At 39.5% G+C, this 20,151-nt stretch overlaps 1 protein-coding gene across 9 annotated transcripts in view; it reads right to left on the reverse strand.

Moving 5' to 3' along the window:
- Nucleotides 1–20,151, reverse strand: part of LOC105829490 (teneurin-m) — a 533,228-nt gene that overhangs the window by 273,658 nt on the left and 239,419 nt on the right. For all 9 annotated transcript variants that reach the window (XM_036289433.1, XM_036289435.1, XM_036289432.1 and 6 more), the window contains one exon: nt 3,559–3,873. In XM_036289433.1, the coding sequence (XP_036145326.1) occupies nt 3,559–3,873 (315 nt within the window). The remainder of the gene's footprint in view (nt 1–3,558; nt 3,874–20,151) is intronic.

Consider the following 20,151-nt stretch of genomic DNA (forward strand, 5'->3'; position numbering starts at 1 on the left):
AACTCAACGATAAATCTATCGACATTCTTTATTTATTTATAATGTTATAAAATTTAAATTTATAGTGTTATTGAGTAAATTGAAATTTCATGATTTTCACTGATAGAAAAATCTGTGATATTTCTGAGTATAATTATTTTACTATGCAATTAGTCCTCAAATTCAACACATTTTTTATCAGTGTTAAAGTACTTACATTGTATTTGCTGCTGTGCCGCTAATTTTTACACAGAGATGATATTTGTAATAATTCGATTGTTCATCAACGTGGACATTTTCGACGGGGGTGAATCAAGTTACATAATACATGTTCGTAATCCGTCATTGTCAGAAACATAGAGAGTTGCGTGCAAACGATCTTAGAGCAGGTTTCTTGGTAGCAATGAGGGTAGCCGTCGCACGTTTGCTGCGATAGAGAAGAGCCTTCCAAAGCATCCTTCCCCCGCGCTCTGTTCGCGCTACCTTACTTGCTGAAACGTAAGACCGGCGTCTCCTGTCGATCGAGAGGGTAGGCGAGCGCGAGCAAGAGGGAGTTTCATTTAAGTTAGAAATTGCTTCTTCCGTAGCGATGATGGGCCGCAAATTGGGCGCGAAACAGAATGCGGAGGAGCGGAGGAGTCTCGAACGCGGACGAGATGACGAGAGACGAGAGACGAGGCGATGAGAGGGAACAAGGAGGGGAACGGGGAGATGCGTGAACGAAGGGACGTATCGATTTTTTATTAATGCGCCTGTCTAGCGAAAATGCAGTCAGCAGACTGAGCGGCGGGCCCAGCACTGTAGCTGTAATTCGGAAAAACGGTGTCGACGTCGCGATATATTACGACACGGTGACGGTATCGCTGCTGCAGGAGTGAGTCGCGCGAAGCAACGATGAGACGTCGTCAGTTGTAGGATCAAACGAAGTGTTAACGAGCGTCTAACCCGTCAGAGCGGAACCGATCGTTACGGAGATATTCGCGATGATAGACGCTCGTTAATGCGAGGCGACGCAGATGAAATCCGATATTCTATATGAGCAACAGAGGACATTTTTTTTTATGTATCAAAGTGCCCAGTCATCGCGTTCTTCGATATAACGAGCCGTGATTATCCATACGGCGACAAAAGCCCGCTATACTAAAGGGTATTTGATAAATCGTCGCGATACTATCGACGATGTGTAAATATATTCGTAAAATGTGTTGGTAAAAGAGTAGCAAAAAAAATTCAATCAAATACGATTAAAAATATATTTATTTACAAACATCATCATTTAAATGTAGATACTTTGCCTCTTAAAAAAGTCGTACAGTAGAAAGAAAGAGAGAGAGAGAGAGAGAGAGAGAGAGAGAGAGAGAAAAGTTGTCTAAGAAATTTATACACGTAAAGGATTTCCGTAAGGAGCGACGGGAGTTCTCTCTTCGTGAATATCGAAAATCGGGAGAGACGACGACGTGAATTAGAGTGCACGACCGGAATTTTGTGGCGAAATCCATTCCTGTGTCGGAACTATGACCGACCCAGGAGGGCTTTCAACCAGGACGAATGAATACCCCGAAGGGGGGATTACTTCCGTCTCATTAACGTGGCTCGCGATTCCGCGCGCAGCGGAATTGAGAAATTCGTCACGCCCGCCGTTCGTACACTGGCGAAAATCCTAATTCATTCGGCACTCGACGATGAAAACGGCGATTGCACCAACTGTTAATCAGAGAATGATGTAACGTGCCTCGCTCCGCCTTTTGTAGCAAACAATTTGTGTTTATTGTTTCACATCTGTCTAAACTGAGGGGAAAAAATATTGGCAGTATTTATGCGAAAATTTTACAAGGCAATATGAAAATTATTTTCCGATTTAATATCTTTCGAAATTCTAATCTGTTAGAATTAAAATATAGCTATTAAAATATCTTTACAAAATATTTCCATTTTCGTCAAACCGTTGAGCATTATTACGCTCATATTTAATCACTTTGACTTGTAATAAATTCGCACTCCAGAATCTCCAGGCACATTAATAACGGTTTTCTCATGATTCGAAGGCAAATGTCATCTTGGTATGATCGAAGGCGTCGCTATTAATCCGGGACGCTTCATGGCGCACTGTGCAACGATAATGTAATCGTCTAATACGCTCCCCCGGATGACGCGATGATTTCCACTGTCATGCTAATCCACGTAGCCCGTAATTGCGCGTTTATGCGCGCTCGAGAGCCGGATTGACCTCGAGCATTATGCGTCCAGGATGTGTCCCGGGTCTGTCATGGAAAGGGGGGAGGGGAGGGATGGCAGGAATTATTTGCTCGTGGAAGAATAGAAGCGTACGTATGATGGATGGCGCCAGCGTGTTGTCACGTTGAGGGAATAGGTAGAAGCCGTCACGCTGGAGATTGAAATCCGCAAGTTTCTCCCGCTTTCCTTTTCATCTCGACTGAGATGCGGAGTCGTCGCAGTCATTATGATTCAGCTGAAATCTTAATGGAGTATCGAGAATTGTTCGGTAGAGGATGTATATTACGAGGCTTGCCAGTTTCGCATTAATAAAAGGGGAGACTCCTCCAATGATACTCCATATCATTTTTTCCGGAAACGAAAGTCGCACCGGAGATTCGATGCTACGTCACGTGCGCTCACTTTACTGCCGCGATACTGAATACGTCTCCATTATAGTGCTTCTATCCACTCGCGGAAATTTCTGTATCCCTACGGCTTATGGCGTATATATTTAAGTATCGTCGAGAAATCGTCTTTATTATTCTACCATCCGCGAATGAATCCGCCATTACGTGCGGTACGCATCGCGTTGCGCACGGACTTTTTTTTTCTTTTTTTTTCGATCGGCCGATACAGTCGGTAGCCGCTGCGCGATGAATTGATTTACTCGTCTTACGCTGCGACTGCAGTGATAAATACCTATCACGCGCAAGTGTCCGTTATGTTGAGTATGGAGTTAGCCGTAGCTAGCTGGTTTCCAGGTGGTACGCGTTGGATGAAGGTGGTGCAGGATGGGCTAGACGGGCTCCGAGATATGGTGTATACCTTCACAGCGATACGTCATTCCTGACAAGCCGGCGTGCCGATAACCCCCCGTCTACGACAAACCCCGTGTGTGGCCTCACACCTCATCGCCGCAAGGGCCATCCATCATGTTTGAGTAATGTAGGGGAACGATTTCGCGTTATTGCGAATGACCGACTCTGTCGCACGTGTCCTTTTACCTTTACTGTCTCCTCCCGTGGATTATCTTCAAAAGATTTGTTCCGTTAAACGCGATGAACTGATATCATCGCGTTTTCACAATGACTCATAACGCTGCCTCTTGCGATCTCGCGATTAAAAGTTAGCTGAGCAAACGGAAGGCGAAAAAAAAGTGATATTCGCTCGATGAAATAAATCGTGATACACATATTCGAATTATGAGTGGTTGAGCAATTACAAATTTTTTTTTCGGCACAACGCGGATTAAATATAAATATTAAATATTTACATTAGATATTAAAACAACATTTATTGTTTCTTGATGCAACATATAGAATATCATAATATACATATATGTAAATACATAGATTTACTCACCGTTATGGACGAGCAGCGCAGAATCGCGAGCAACAGTGATAAGGTCACTATCAGTGAGAGTTTCGTCAGATGCGTTACCGGAAGTCGGTGTGTCGCTGAGCCCGGCACCGCTGCCGGGCATATGATACAGGGGATGTTGTTGCTGTTGTTGCTGTTGATAGACACGCTGCTTGTGTTGATTTGTATTGTAATGATTATGGTGGGACTGACTGGTTTGATGATTATTTTGCGGATAGGCGCGACTACGCAAACTGGAGGTATTATCCTCACCCTCGCTGCCACTTAGACTGTAGGCCGGATAAAGCCGTCCCTTCCCTGAAACACAAGGATCAAAGTACCTTTTTTAATGCTCTAATTTCAAATAGTATAACTTTTTTACAACAATGATAACAAGTTGCACTGATTTCTAGAAAGCTACTTCAAAATGTTCATGAGAAATGATATTCGATAGGCGTATAATAATTTAATTAATAATTTCTAAATTTGTCAAAGAATCAGTACGATTGAGCCGAAAATTACGATTGTAGATTACGGAGATATTTATATCTTTTTAAATAACATTTTTTCGTATGGCGCATAAAATAGAGGGAATCATAAAATATATCGTTGTTTAATTTCGGAGTTTACTCTATCGTGGCACGAGATCTGACGTTTACGTTTGTCACAAAAAGAACGAAATACCACTGGTATCTCAGTGCAAGCTGTCGCAACATCGGAAAGAGATCGGCACGACGGCCGAGGACGCAAGAACGTGCAACGCATTAGGAGACTCCGAGGATCTCGCCGAGGAGGAGCTGAGAAAACAATCCTAGTGTCACGCACACTTGCACAAATAGTGAAGAAACGCGAGACTTCCGCATCCTTCGGCGCTGCGCGGAGATCGTTCGAGGGGAAATATCCGGCGAGAAGGTCTTTCTTTTGGATCCTCGCAATCGGCCTCTATGATTTCATCGCTTCTACCATACTCGAAGCGGTCCCGCGAGACCGTCGTTCGCGTGACACCTTAATGTTTTTTTTTTTTCCGGGACAATAATAGCGCGTAAACGCGAGCTTCCGACTATAGACGGAGGAGGCTAATCGGTCCCAAGAGCGTGCTCCTAGTTGTCACGCAGTTGTCGTTTTGGAGATGTCTTTGGAATGTGGATCCCCCGTGGATGCCACATGCCGCGTGACGACGAGCGAAAAAGAAAACCGGTTTTCGGCAACGAGACGGAAATAAAGAGAGGGAGAGGGAGGTCGCGCGCGGACTGGTACGTTATGGGAAAAGCTGATGGCGCGACAACCCGCCTCGTTATGGCGATGCCTTCGGGATAAATCGCGCGAAAACTTTGATCGATGCCTCCCGCCTTTGACCTCTGACTCCTCGCGCGGCTTGCGGGGTCTTGGCATCAGCGAGCCGTACTATCGGGACATCGATATCGCCAAGTCGGTTTTCTTCCCTGAATCGGCGTCTTTGACACGCCGCTGGCCGATCGATCGACCTGTCGCCAAGAGTTACGTCGCGCCGGGGAAAAAAAGAGGCAGAGGTTCGTTAGCATCTCGTTGAGAAGCGAGGGATGAGAAATCGTGTTTCTCGATAACCCTGCGCTTCCTCCGCGCCGAGACAAAATGGTTTATGGGTGGACGTGTATCAGTGTCGCGACGACGGAATCGATTATCGACAAGTCCGTGGACGCCGAAGAGAGAGAGATCGGATGGAAATTGCAATTCGATTAACCCTTGATTTGATTGCGTGTCCGATATGAAGCGCGCAGAGTTGTATCTTTTTAATTATTTTAAATTAAACAGTATACACAGTTACACACAATCTCCTTTTCTTTCGTCGGAAGCGTTCCAACGGATTGATAAATATCGTTTCTGTTTATCTTGGACGTTGCAATCATCGGCTCCTTTTTGTTGAGCCTCGGATTTGAATACAATATGGCTTTGCTGGGAGGCTCTTCTCCGGGTGATGGATGAAGTTACAGCGAAATGCAAATGTTATTAGTGGTATCTATCGGTAGCGCGTAATTCGACATTCAATTATGGTTTGCGCTGTATCGGACATAATGCATCGCACGCTCATCACGAACTATAATATATATATATATATATGTATATGTATATACATATATGTACCACCCCCTCGTGTGTGTACAAATAATCTTCTGACGCGGGATGGACGCGCATAAAGGAGATTCTACTCGGCAGCATTGTTAAAAGCAAAAAAGGTACCGTTACCAATCACGCGACGCGGCGGTTAGAGGGGTCCATTATAATCAGGTTTGACCGTGCATACCGTTAATGGACACAATATACGGAGCTGCGTAACAACGCGACTCATCGCTAACCGAATTATTCTCTCGCTCCCTCCGTCTATCTTGCATCCCCTCCTTCCGCCCCTCTATTTCCGTCGTTGCTTCCTCCTTTTCCCGTTCCTCTCTTGTCCCATTGTTTACTTTTGTCCGTCCATCCCAGCCAAACCGCCCCAGGCTAAACAAACTTACGGGGTTTTAACGCTTAACAAGCTTAGTGATTTTGTAATTAGGTTACCGCAGTCTGCCGCGAATGGAAATCGTAAAAATTCTTATCCCGACGTGACAGGTTCGACGCAACGTGGCGATGGACGCGAGCCGCACGATCTCTCCTTCGCTGCTTCCGATTATGAGGTCCACCGATACGTTTTACTGCATATCGAGTAAACCATACGTAAACACGTGCTCCCAGCGGCAAACGACGTCTGCATATTATGCGCAACATTAAACCGCGCATCCAAGAGAATAACCCTGATATAAACCTTACACGCGTTTGCATCCCATACGTTGCAAGTACTGGAAAGAATACGTTTCGGTGCTTTGAATTTTACAGCACACCAAACACGTCGCAAATAAATTTGTGATGTTATAGTACGTTATACGCGAGAGACCGAATGTCACACATCACTCAAATACATCGAGAAATTACTCATCGATATTGAAAAGTTATAATACTATACTTTGAAATTTTATTGCGAATTACGCAGAAAAGAATCGTTTTAAAAAGAGCTTCAACACGTGAAGGAGAATACAGAATACACGTATAAATTATATTTTTATTATATGTAATATTGTCACAATTTGTTTTTTCTTTAGAATACACACGTGCGATTTCAGGTTCCTTTATTGAAAAAGAAGGGATTGAGATTGAATCTATATCGTGACAAAATAAATGTGCGGAGGAAAACCTAGACCCAGCGTGAAACGATCTCGTATATGTGAATACTCTCGCTTAAACATTTTCTATTTTCCTGCGGTAAGTGAGATTCTCTTCGAATTTCACGTATCCATAATACATTATCGGGTTACCATGAGGGAGCATTGTGGCCACCATAGAGACGTTCGTATATCGAGTACTCGTATGCGCTCGTGTATACGAAAGCTTGTAAATTTCTTCGTAACCTTCAACGCGGATTAGGTTAACCCCTATAATATCACCATAATTCCCACGTTACCGCAACTAGACGCGTGCGTGCATTACGTGCATGTAGTAATATTTTCGTGAATAGAATGCACACACACTGCTATGCATGGAATTTGTTATGTGCGGTGAAAAAACGATTATTCTGCAAAGATAATAGACGAGTACAACGATTTTGCAAATCTCGTCAACTTGCAAATAATGAATTAATTGTAAATATCATATATCTCGCCTAGCTTTTCTTCTGCACATATCATGCTGAATTTTGATATGACACATGATGAAATTGATACACCTCTGCGACATCTGACTTTACGGTAGGTTCAATTTCATGCACAGTATGTCGCTTGTTTTATATATTCGAGCATGTAGGTGGATAATATTGCACAACGAAATATCGTGACATAACGTTACAGCGCTCCGACACGCACAGATAACAGACTTATAAAAAATATCTTCTGATAATGAGAACAGTGAACTTTTCATTTGTCGTGCTAGTTATGAAATAGAGGCATTTTTTCTATCGTTTACAGTATTAATATTTGTATGGTACGATCGCAACTATACCGAAAGTATAAATAGACGAGCAGATAACATACTTGCGAAACTAGAACAGTAAGTATATGTAATGTATATGACCCATTAGATTATTCACATGCAATTTAATGATATGGTTTAATTATGTCGTTAATTTATAGTTAGTCATCGTTTAATTCGTAGATCTGTTAATTTTGTTTTATTTAATTGTTTTATGATATTTGTTTTATAATATCTATGCATTATATTTATTGTAATAATAAAAAATGCTAACAAGTTTTTATTAATAACAAATTTAAGATTACATGCAAATTATTTAATTTTTTAAAAATAGAAATGGTCAATTCCTGGCGAGACGTGAAATACTATATGATTTTAAGCAAGAAAAATGAAATATCACATATTTCGCGAATTCAATTTTTTGTTTTATTGAAAGTACAAGAAATTCCTTGATTTATTAAAATCGCACAATTTTATTTCATTTGAAATATAAAAGTCTATTGAAAAGTAATAGTAATATATACATATATATGTTTACGTATATAATATTTAGAAATATTTTTTTGTGAAAATAGGACAGAGCTTATTTACCAAATAGACATTTGAATTAATGCATTATAATATTCAAATGATATTGGAAATTACAATTTAATATGCAAGCAATAAAATATTGATCTTTTGTATTTCACAGTACATTAAATGTTTTGTAGATAATGTAAACATGCAGTCTTGATACTTTTAATTAAAAAATATATATTTATATATATATAAATAAATTTATTTCTATTACTTTCCATTTTTATGTTTCAGATAAAATAAAAGTTTGTTGTAATAAATAATGGAATATTGCTGAATTTTTTGATAATTAATGAAACATTGCGAGTGCAAAACGGATTTACTTCGAGTCGAGTATCATTGCAATGCGTTTAATCAAAAGTACTATTGCAATTACTCTTGTATTTTAATATTTTGTTATCGCATAATATAAACGCGATGTTTATCAATGTGAATTATTTAAATCTTTTTGCTGTTCGAGGTTTGTCCGTTATGCTCATTCGCGATACGTTGCGTGTATCAAGCGAATTTATTAGCGATTAGTGCGATGGCATTTTCTGTCGCGAGTACTATAGGTATATAGTCGCGTGTGATTAATATCGGGAGTGCCGTACAAAATAACATGCGATTGTATTCCGGCAATTGATGCGAGCGCGATTGTAATTAACCGCGTTTACGCGAGTATTAAAATAGCCATAAAGAAATGAGAGAGGAAAGGGAGGAAGAGGCCTAGGAAGTATAGGGTGCCGAGCAACAATGATGTAATTCATTATTTATTATTTTATTTGTTATTTGTATTGTAAAATTTTGATTGTTTATAATTATATGACGAAAATAATTACTACTTGTTGACATATCAATTAATTTGAATATTGGGTTGTAAATCTAGATATATTTATTTTCATAAATTGACGTAATATGTTCCGCTGTGTAAGCGATAAATTATATCTTAATTTTTTTAAATTTGTGCTAACGGATCTGTGGAAATTCTATCAAAAAAGTATATTATAAGATACTGTAAATGCACATAGATATAACAAGGTAAAAAAATAAAATATATTAAGTATAACAGCTTATAGATTTGTCCTAAAAATAGACTAAAACAGATTAACATTAAAATTTAACTTTGGAATATGTACGATTATTGAATTATTATACATATATAAATAAAGATGTTTTATAGGTCGAATAAACTTGATAAAAGGTATTGAATAATGAATAATTTTTGCACGCATACAAGAAAAATTGTTTCTACATCCAGTAAAAATATTACCAATCTGTACGTTTATTTTCTAACCGTGTGTTACATAAAATGTTTAAAATCGCGGTAGTACAAAATCGATAACAAAATAATAAAATATATTGATATAAATGCAGCATAAATGTATGAGAACTGATAATTTCAAGTAATTTTAGTTTATAAAATTAAGAACAATATTTTACTTCATATTAATGTTTTTCTACACTGAAAAAAAGTAACATATTCAATAAGATATGTAGTTGCGGGCTGCCAACTACAGATATACTCAATACAATAATATATGCGATTGCAGTATCAACATTGTACTTGCATTAACAGTAAATATTATTGTATTGAGTATTTTATGTAGTTGGCAGCCCGCAATTACATATGTTAATGGCTTATACATTACTTTTTTGTGTATATTTGGAAATATTTTTAACTGCAAGTTTTTTTTTTAATGTTAAAGTACGAGACTTTCTACATTAACTTGATCATTTAATGTCATATTTTGCACGAAAAAAAAGTTGACAATTTTATTCTCGTAAAAGTAGTCGTAGCTCACCGGGTCACCGAATAAAAAAATTCTACTTTGCCGTTTGTCTCTTTCTCTCTTTCCAGCAACCCGTTTTTTATCTTGGATTACATCGCAGATAAAAAGATTGCATCGCGGATAGGACAGTAGTGTCCATTGCGAGATTGGATCGGATGTTTCACGATCTTTCTGGTAATGGCGACCGAGCACACTGTCCGGGACGCCAGAATCGTCTTTGGATTAATCGATTTGCGCCAGTGATAGCATTCCCGAGACGAGACGGAGAGTACGCGTTTCACTTCCTCGATTTCTATTCGCTCGCTAAATGGAAAGAGCTTACGTCGATATCGCTCGAATCGAGGCTTACGGTTTTCTTTCCTCGTGGATCGAGAACGTTCAATAAAAACTTGCACCCACTATTTCGGTGCAGGCTATTTCGTGAAATATAGTACTCTTGATAATACGGTTTCGTCACAAAATGCAGCTTGATAAAAATAGATGAATTATTTTATATTATCATATAATATTAAATTGTACATTGTATAATTGAAAGCAGCTTTGTGTTCGATAATATTACTCATTTCAATCTTCTTTTAAGAATGACGTTGTTAATATCAGTTTTCTTTTAATAATAATGTTATTCATATGAGCACTATTAAAAAGATATTATTGTAATATTTTGTAAAATATTTAAAACAGAGCTTCGTCAAAAGCTGACTGAAAATTTCACTGCGCGAAATTTTATTCACTTAACTCGTTTGCAGAAAATGTGCATACCGTAATCTCTCGTCACACGTGTCTCATGTGTGAATGAATTTCGAGGACGAGATGTGAGGCGAAAGAAATAAAACAACGAATAAAAACCTCGTCGCGCAAGTCGGTATCGCGTCTGTGGAAGCCGGACAGTGTGCATGGTGATGCACATATAAGTTGCAAACCTCGCGTGCTCGCGCGTAACCTTTCCTCGTTGCATCGCCTACTGATATACCGACATGGAGTATCAGCCAATTATTTACGCTCAATGCCGTATTTGCGGAGCGGAGAAGAACGAAGACGCAGATGTGTGTGTGTGTGAAACAATTTTCGCGGTAACAGTTCCTAATGAAAAGTGAAGTGGCTGCCGATAAAAGTTCAGAAATACCACCATTTGTGGTCGCAACGACTATACGGTTTTTGTGAGCTTTTTTAATTCGACGGAACTGGCACGAACGCCAACACGATCGCTTGTATTTTGCTTTTGTTCTTTGCATTTCACTCCTATCTCAATTACGGATGTGTAATTATAACATTTGACGTGACGGTTAAAAAAATTACGACATGAAATGAATTCATGAATGACATGATATATTATTTGCGAATTTTATTTTAAAAAATTATTTCACAAAAAGTTATTTTACAAAGTTATTTCTACATTTTAAATAATTTTTACTGAAATTGATAAGTGTAGAAGCATCATATTATGAAAGTATGATATTATGGAAATCTTTTATTTTAAATTAAATTATAATTAGAAATTTGTAGAGATCGCGATAAAGAATGTTTTATGTCCAAGTAAAAGACTTCTAGACAAATTCATATATACATGGTTGTAAATTTTTTTATATCAATGACTGTTAAAGAAAAAGGAAAATGTAAACTACTATGTCAGTTTCGGGGTTCAGCTTTTCGTTCCTTTTTGGTTGCAAAAATGTTAATTATAACCAAATATAAAATAGTATTATAAAAACTGTTATGCCATCTGATAGAAGATACTTTCTAGTTTAAATTTATTTTTAAAGTTTTATTTTCTTTTCAAGAAATATTATTCAAAAATGAAGTGGTATGGGAAGTCCGATATTTATGGCTATCCTTTATTTTAAATAGGAATATATATATTTTTCTTAATTTTTCTTTTACGATATATCGTATATCAGAAAGCTTTCGCATTCTTTGTTAAAAGCGATTACAGTTTTTTTGTGTTAGATATTGATAACCAATTATCCCCAGCAACCTATATTCTCTCTGCAGATACGCGTGCGTGCAGGCAAGTATATAGGAATATAGTCCGCGATTATAGGAAACTGTTGATTACTTAACCACGGTATTAATACAACATCGCCAATATTGGCAGATTATCGGTATCAGATGCTCGTATTATTGCAGCGGCTGATTATTCCGATGTCAACAGCTCCAATATGCGCGTTACCCCCCGGAACTGGTTTTCACTTGGAGGCGAAGGAACGAAAAGCATAGAAATGCGCGAGAGGGAGAACCTCTTCGCCCGTGCCCGCTAGAAGACGTAAAACGCGGGATTACGGTACGCGGCTCGTTTCGAGATGTTTGCGCGAAAAAAAAGAGGGTGAAGTTGGTGGATCGTAAAGTTCGAGATTACGCCGTTCGGGTTTAACGGGACAGAGCTCGAGCCCCCTTCCCCTTTCGTCTGCGCGAAATTTGCATGAAACTGTTGTAAGAGATCTCGCAAGAAAGTGGCAATGAAGGCGCGAGATATATAGGCATCGTTACTGGACCGACGCAGAGGAAAGGCGGGCGTGCAAATAGGAGCCCTCGAAGAAGACGAGAGATGTTTGGTGCGTAAAAATGCATCGTAAAAAAATGTCGAATGTGTCAAAGACACGGGCATTTCGCGATTAAGGCGTTTCGCGATGAAAACGCGGCGCCGCGCCGTTCCATCGTATCGTGAGAATTCGCTCCGACGGACATGCAGCCACGCGCAAAACTTCGTCGAAACCCTAATGAAGAAATAAGGGTTGAATTCATTCCGTCGGCACTTTTTATTTAAATACGGAATTATTCTCGTGAAGCATCGTTGCCCGTGTGTACTCGTTCGCGTATTAGTTTATGCAAAGCAGGATCGTTGCGAGACCCTTTTTCGGAGCACCATTAGGTGAAAATGTAAATGAGAAGCTCGCATCGGTTACCTTTCAACATCGACCGGCACAGGGAAACGCAATTTCGTCGAAGATTTGATCGATTACCGAAGCGAAAAGTGGCAGTTCGGATGCGCCGAATGCGCTCGCACTACTAACTAACTTGAAACTGGTTCTCAAGCAGAACCGCATGAGCGTAATAACGTTAAAGAGCCGGCTGTTACAAAGTAGCTACCGGCTCGGAACGTTCGACATGCAGAAAAACGCGGGTCATGATTGCACTTGGAGGATCCGCCAAATACGGCGTGACCGTTTGATGTCCGGCCGCCGTCGGGCGTTTAGAGAAAATTATCGAGTTCTTGCGCATCGATCGCTCGCTATTTGCCCGTTCGTGTCTCGTCTGCGCAAGGCGTGCTTCGAATATCGATCTAAAGTCAACGGTCCGAGATGTACGTACGTACTTGCGAGCGCTCCGCGACAGCAAGACAAGTTAAATTTCACGTCTTCGCTAAGAGTTTTCATTGTTTTCATGAATAATAAATTGAACGAGCAGAGTTAAGGAGAAACAGAGAGGAAGGAGGAGGGGGAGAGACCTATATGTAAAAATTTCCACTACTTAAACTTATTATTGTAATATCTGCTGTTGCATTTACGAACATAGAAATTTTAACAGTTGATTATTAAATAAATTTACCGTCCCAATAAAGTTTATTTGATCTGATGTAATCTGTTATGAATAAAAACTTCGAGCTTATAAAAGCTGCCGTTTATAAGAGCATTACAGGATTTTTTACAAAATATTTTTCTCTTTCATTATTTATATTTTAACTATGCATCATAAAACCCGTTTTACAGTATGCAGAATTCTGTTCTGTATTTTGACACAAATTGCCTAAGCGAATATATTTATATAAATATATAATTGATATTTATCAACAAAAGTGTTTTAAAAAGATATTTGTATAATTTTTGTTAATGCTTATTATTAATGCAAAGCTTTGATGATACATAATAGAACAAAACAATATTTGTATATGAAATAATAGAATTAAAGCAATATTTTAGATCACAATAGAACAAAACAATATTTGTATATGAAATAATAGAACTAAAGCAATATTTTATTAACATTTAATAATACTTGTGTACTTTATATACATTATTAATCACTTATTACAATTTTTATTTTTTAAATTTATAACTTTGGATTTATAACTGTGCATATCATGCAATTAATTACACCTTTATAAAAATATAATGTTTAAAAATATATTCAAAATTAAATTAGATTTTAAAGGTTATTAGTTAAAATTAAGATATTAGATATTGGATTAGATCTGAAATATTAAGGTAAAATATAGAAAGCAATAAAATAAAATTATAATTTTAATATGATATTTCTATGAAATATCTTGCGGAAATGTTATAAAATACATATATAAAAATAATTTTAATTAACCGAATTTGCTTAACTTATATTAATTATAGAATGAAACGTCAAAGGGGATCATTTTAAAACTGCTAATTGCACTTTTATGCGCATTGTTAAAATTAAAAGAAAAATGATTTTTGTACTTTTCTCCAATTGTAATTTGTGATGCTTTTCTGTCATCTCTAATTAATATTTTTCACATATTAACAATAGGTTTCAAAACCTGTTTTGAGCGTAAAGATACCTTACGATCATTACTATCATTATTATCACCGTGTTATCACATAAGCAATATTAATTACAATAATTTGCATGAAATCGGTAGATTTGTAACTTATTATATTTTACGTCTTTATTTTGGATACTAATGAAGACAGAGAGAGATTAGTTAAAATTATTTTTTTTATTATAATAAATTTGATTATTGTTGATAAAGGCACATACGTCGCAATCGTGACGAGATCGACGATGATTCTTTACGTACGGCTGACGCATATTTTATGCCCGCAGAGCACGTGAAGCAACGAACTGCCGGAAGGCTCGATTGCCTGACAAACTGCCGAACGATTTTCGCGTCGCGCCGTAAAATTTTGGTCGATTGCCGGTATTCCCTACGTACGCGCACTGGTGATTGATGGGCCATCCGTGGATGCGTGAGGGACCAAGCGCGTTTGTTTTAGACTATACAGTTTTTTTTAGCACAAGCTTTTCATGTGTGTTTCCCTCTTTCTCTCTTTCTCCCCCAATCCCCTGCGGTTGTTCGCCAAGTGCAGGATTAAAAAAAACAAGCTCGATAGCTAAAACCGCGTAAACCGTTTGCATCACGCGAATTGTAAACAATGCTGAAAAATCCAGATGTAAGTAACGCTGCGGCTGCATTTTTTGCAATCGGGTATGATTTTGGCCCAGTCTGCAAAAATCCGCATAGCAAATTTCCGAGATTTTTCTGATTTCTCCAAGCTTCGTATTTACATTTTTACCAAATAATTATGTTTTTTTCAATTATCAATCCCGTTCGCTTCCACTTGTCAATTAATACAAAACGTCAAGCTTTTTAAAATTTGTTTCTTTTTTAATTGTTTCGATTAATTTTTAGATACGTCGCATTATAAATTTATCAATTTGTCGGGGATGTGTGCGCCGAGTTTGAATAGGAATGCTAGCAAGATACTCCTGCGCTATCAGTAATGCAATTCACGAAATGCATAATATTGCTTTTATGTGATAATGCCGCACATGCGCATGTCGCGCATTCACGCTTGCACATACAAAAAAACCCACACAAAGCATTGTTCATATGGAGTACGGAGTGTACATACATGTCAGAGAAGCGCGTGTGATAAAGGCGTCTGCGCAGACAGATAAACATTCATTCCGTCCTCCGTTAATTACACGCTGCGTTATTTATCGCGCTCATATATATATAATGCAAGGGTCAAAACGAATTTATACGGCCGCGTCGAATTGTTCAGTGCATTACTTTCGCGTCGTTCGCATAATTGATGCGATCGGCCCAGCGCCGATTCTCAATTAATATTAACGCGCGCCGTTATTAGTGTTATGAATCATTCGCCCAAGGTAGTCCGTGTGGGTGGTGCTATTATCTACGAATTAGAACTGACGTTCCTGCCGACGGAAACCGGCGTGCTGTAAGATCTCGGCGCTCGTCCGACTTGTGTGACAAATGTGCGAGTTAGAAGGAACTTCCGTGATCACACGGTTGCAATGCTGAAATAGAATTAATGTTGCGCGAAATATGGATGGATAAATCCTTATCGGGTACGCATACAAGGTTCGCGCTGATAATTATATGCTGCAAAATATACTGACAAAATAATGAAAAGTTCTTGCTTTTAGTAAAATATTGTTGTACTGTAAACGTTATCATTCTCTTTTACGCAATATGTTAATTAGGCCGTTCGTTATTTTCAAACAAGAATTACGGCACATTTCATTATGGAGATCACGTTGTAAATAATGTCGTTGTCACCTACGCAATGACTGATTACGTTTCAGATATTGTATAACAATAAGATAAAAATTTGTACATGTGTTTCTCTTCGGAATGAAGGATCGAAAGATAAGATTTTTCTTGCGACGTGTCGTAATTTAATGAAATCTGTAGATAACGAACCAATTTAGAAAGTAAAACGATACGACTGGGACCTTTTCTATTAACCTTAGGAAAATTTTTATTAATCTAAAGTAGCGTGTAAGATCATAAAAAAAATTCGGATAAAGTAATCTACTGATAAGGAAGGTCAGAATACTTCTCGGGTAAAGGGCTTTTGAGTTCGACGGGACGAGGTCTAACCATGTTTACGTGGCTTATCTGTATCGGCACCCTCTGACACGTGTGACTTATCAACCAGATTATCGAGCTTTATTGGGTCTCATGTTGATTTTCGAATTTACATAAATCTCGACGTACTTAGCGATGCGATAAGCGCGAACCGTGGAATTACAAGAGACATTATAATGTGTAGATATAACGCGGATCTTTTTTTCTAAGCTAGACAGTGCGACAAACAATGTACCAGATGTGTAATAATCCGATGTGTTTTGTTATATTTTTTAATTTTAAATCTGTAATCCGATCCAGTCATAGTATTCGTTCGTCATCATCGTTCCATTGCGTTTAAACTTTGCTCTCCGTCGGGCCTATCCCTTTCTCACTCGAGCTTTTTATTTGCCTCGGTAATATCACGATACTAAGTGCCTGCCTCGTCACGTGGGTAAATAAGGGACGCCCGGCTACTATTCCCCTGTCGTCGTTTTAATGCGCCAGGGCCACGATCTGTGTTTGGACAGCGTTAGAGCGCTTCCATAACAGTTTTTCCTCTGTACCACGCAAACGAGACAAACGATGGAATGGTCATTGACGAAAAACGCGGCGTGCCGCGGCTCGTCTCGGATTTCGCGAGATCCCTTTAAATTCCCGTTCAGACCGATAAATCGAGATGTCGTCTCTCGGCTGTCGAATAGTGCAATACTGCGAAGGGACGCGCACAGTTGCGAGTGGTTTACTGTCGGGATTAAGCTGGATATTTTGTACGACGTTGTGCACATTTTTACACGGCGTAACTCGTATCTGAATATTGATTTATTGTAATTTACGCGTACGTACATACTCTCTATCAGTGAAATTTTATTGCAGTGTTAAACTCATTTAACTGTGATCATCAGGGACTATTCACTGTCTTTCAATGATTCCCATTAAGAGAGGGATACTCCCACTGATCGGAAAAACATAGGTCATATATCACTGATTAATAATAAGTATAGCGCTGAAATATTAGATTATACAGCGTCATTCAATGAATAATATACTGATTTCATTAAATTTAAAGAATACAAACTCAGTTTTACTAAATAATAATTATCTGAATAGCGGCTGAATGACAAAATAGACCCCAAAATAAATTTTCTACATTTTTCAGATAAGTTTCTCTATTTTCTAGACAAATTATATTTTTTTATCAGATATTTTTTTTTTCGGTACGAATGTTTTCAGCTAATTAATTCGTAACGCGATGGAAACCTCGATGAATTTTGATTCGTGAAAGCGACGCGACGACGCGACGACGCGACGACGCGATCGCTAGTGGTACTTTCGATTATGGGACAACTTCCGCCACTGGTGCGACTCGGAAGGTACTCAAAGTCGGCGGATTTTCTTTCTCATATTTGCGAAAGTTAGCCGAGGAAAGAAGTGAAACCTGGCTCCCCCATCGGTCTCGCGGTATACGCGAAACACGTACAGCTCTACCCATACTCCACGCCGGAATATAAGGTTACGTATGTACGCGGCCGTTCTCGCGGGTTCCGGTTCACAAAGCACGTCCCTCCTGTATCCTATTCGTCGGTTATCTGCACGGTCTAAGGCGCATGCTGCGGCAAGCCTTTGGATTTAGTAGATCTCTCTTTCTCTCTCCCACCCTCCTTCTCTATCTGTCCCTCTCTTTTGGAGCTGACCGTCCGTTAGTTACGTGGGCCCTAGGTATCCTCACATAAATTTCTGTATCAGACAATGGGTAATTGTGCGCGATCCACCCCCGTGTGTGCATGCGGCGGCGCGCCGGTGTGTCCGACCTACCTGCCCGCACGAGCGAGCGAGTGGCTGTAACACGTGAATCCTAGCGCGTACACGCTTTCGCGCTTACACGTGGCGCGTCGTATATGTACGAGGTGAGCCACACACGCCGCGGCGCGCCCGCAGCGAAGTGTGAGTGGGCGTTGCTCTTCGAGATGCCAGATCCACCGTGCAGATAGTCCAAGTACAGCCTGAGTTACGTCCTCTCCTTCGCCCTCCATCGTTTCCCACCCCTGTTCCCCCGTTCCTCTAACTCTAACTCGTCTCTTCCGCAGCACCGCTCGTCCTTCTCATTCTCCCCCTCGCGCCGTCGCGCCGAAAGCCATGTACTCCAGCATGCCCATCGAATTATCATGGTCCTCGGATTCTTGGTGAATTGTCACAAGATCTAATGGAAGACCTAAAGATCTAATGAAAATTCGCGAATAATTTAAATAATCTTTGCATGTCATATTTAGATCGGTCGAACAGCGTAACGTGGTAAGACTGGATTTCCGAAATGTCTCGCTATCTTCTTGTTCTCGGCACCTTTCGCCATTATGTTAACTTGTATTCACGTCATGCGATTGTTTCATAAAATCGCAAAAAATGCCAATTTACTTTCCTGATTACGTAGAGAAAAGTAAGTAGAATTTTTAGCGCATTCTTTACTGCGATCGTAATGTTATACAGTGCAAGTACGGTGGAAGTAATACGTGTCGTGAATGCGGTCAATGTACTTCCGCCGTATAAGACGGGCGCGATACGATTTTAATACTTTGACGGAGTTTCCAGCGTTGCTCCATTTCCACCGCCTCCTGTATCTCCTTTAGTTAGAGAAGGAGAGAAAGAGAGAGAGAGAGAGAGAGAGAGAGAGAGAAACCATGAGAAAAGCGAATCTCGAAGTACCGGAAAATCTGAAACTCCCGAGCGAGTCGGGCAAGCCGAGCTTTACGTTGCTGCGAGAAATTCGAAAATCTCGAGAATGGAACTGCCATTAGCGTCGCCGTTTGCGCGAGCCGGCTCTCGTTCCATACGCGGATACCCGCCGGTACGGTGAAATTGAACGGAATAACGGTGCGTGGCTCGACGTTTTCCTTTGTTCGGACGGATTTCAGCCGGTCCCGGCTGCCCGGTGTCCGACTACGTCGCGCGTCGGGGTTTCGTTACCCTCTCTCCGACATTACCATATTCCGCGCATTGCCGCTTTAATATTGCGCTACGCCGCTGTTTCATGAAGTGCCCTGTCTCGCGAAATTACTTTCGCGAGGTTGTGCGGCGTAATCCGGGTGCCGGTTTACACGCTGCAGCGTAACGATATCGCACGTATCCCTTGCATTTATTCGTCCATCGACAGATCATCGAATTAACTGGCGGTAGCGCCACGAGGCACGAGACGTAACTTACGATATCGTTAAGATAGTTCGCGCACTTAAGGTAGTTTGACGGTAATTCCATCGATGGTCCTCGCTTGAGGAAAGCGGAAATAATTTTAAGCGATATATAGTTATCGCCGAAGGTGCTGTACATGTTACATACGTTCATATATGTGCACAGAGCTGTACATTATGTGCATAAACTTTACATTGACATTATAATTGAGAAATTGTGACGGATAAGGATTTCCGTTGCTCTCTATGATTATACGTGGATCGATATATTAAAATTTTATTGAGGCCATATTCAATTTCCGATGTTTTGTTTACACACGATAACGCGTCCTCTTATCGCTGTATATAAATTAAATGTTATCTATATTAATATTTATCAAAGAGTCTCATATATAATGGCATTTCCCCACTAATTATTTCATTTCAAGCGCGAAAGGATTATACTGTCGTGTAAACATCATATTTGTCAAAGGAACGTTTTTATCATTTGCAATTTATCGTGCACTGTGCGTTTTACAAAAAAAGGACC

This window comes from Monomorium pharaonis, chromosome 7, assembly GCF_013373865.1.
Source record: "Monomorium pharaonis isolate MP-MQ-018 chromosome 7, ASM1337386v2, whole genome shotgun sequence".
In the NCBI taxonomy this organism is placed as follows: Eukaryota; Metazoa; Arthropoda; class Insecta; order Hymenoptera; family Formicidae; genus Monomorium; species Monomorium pharaonis.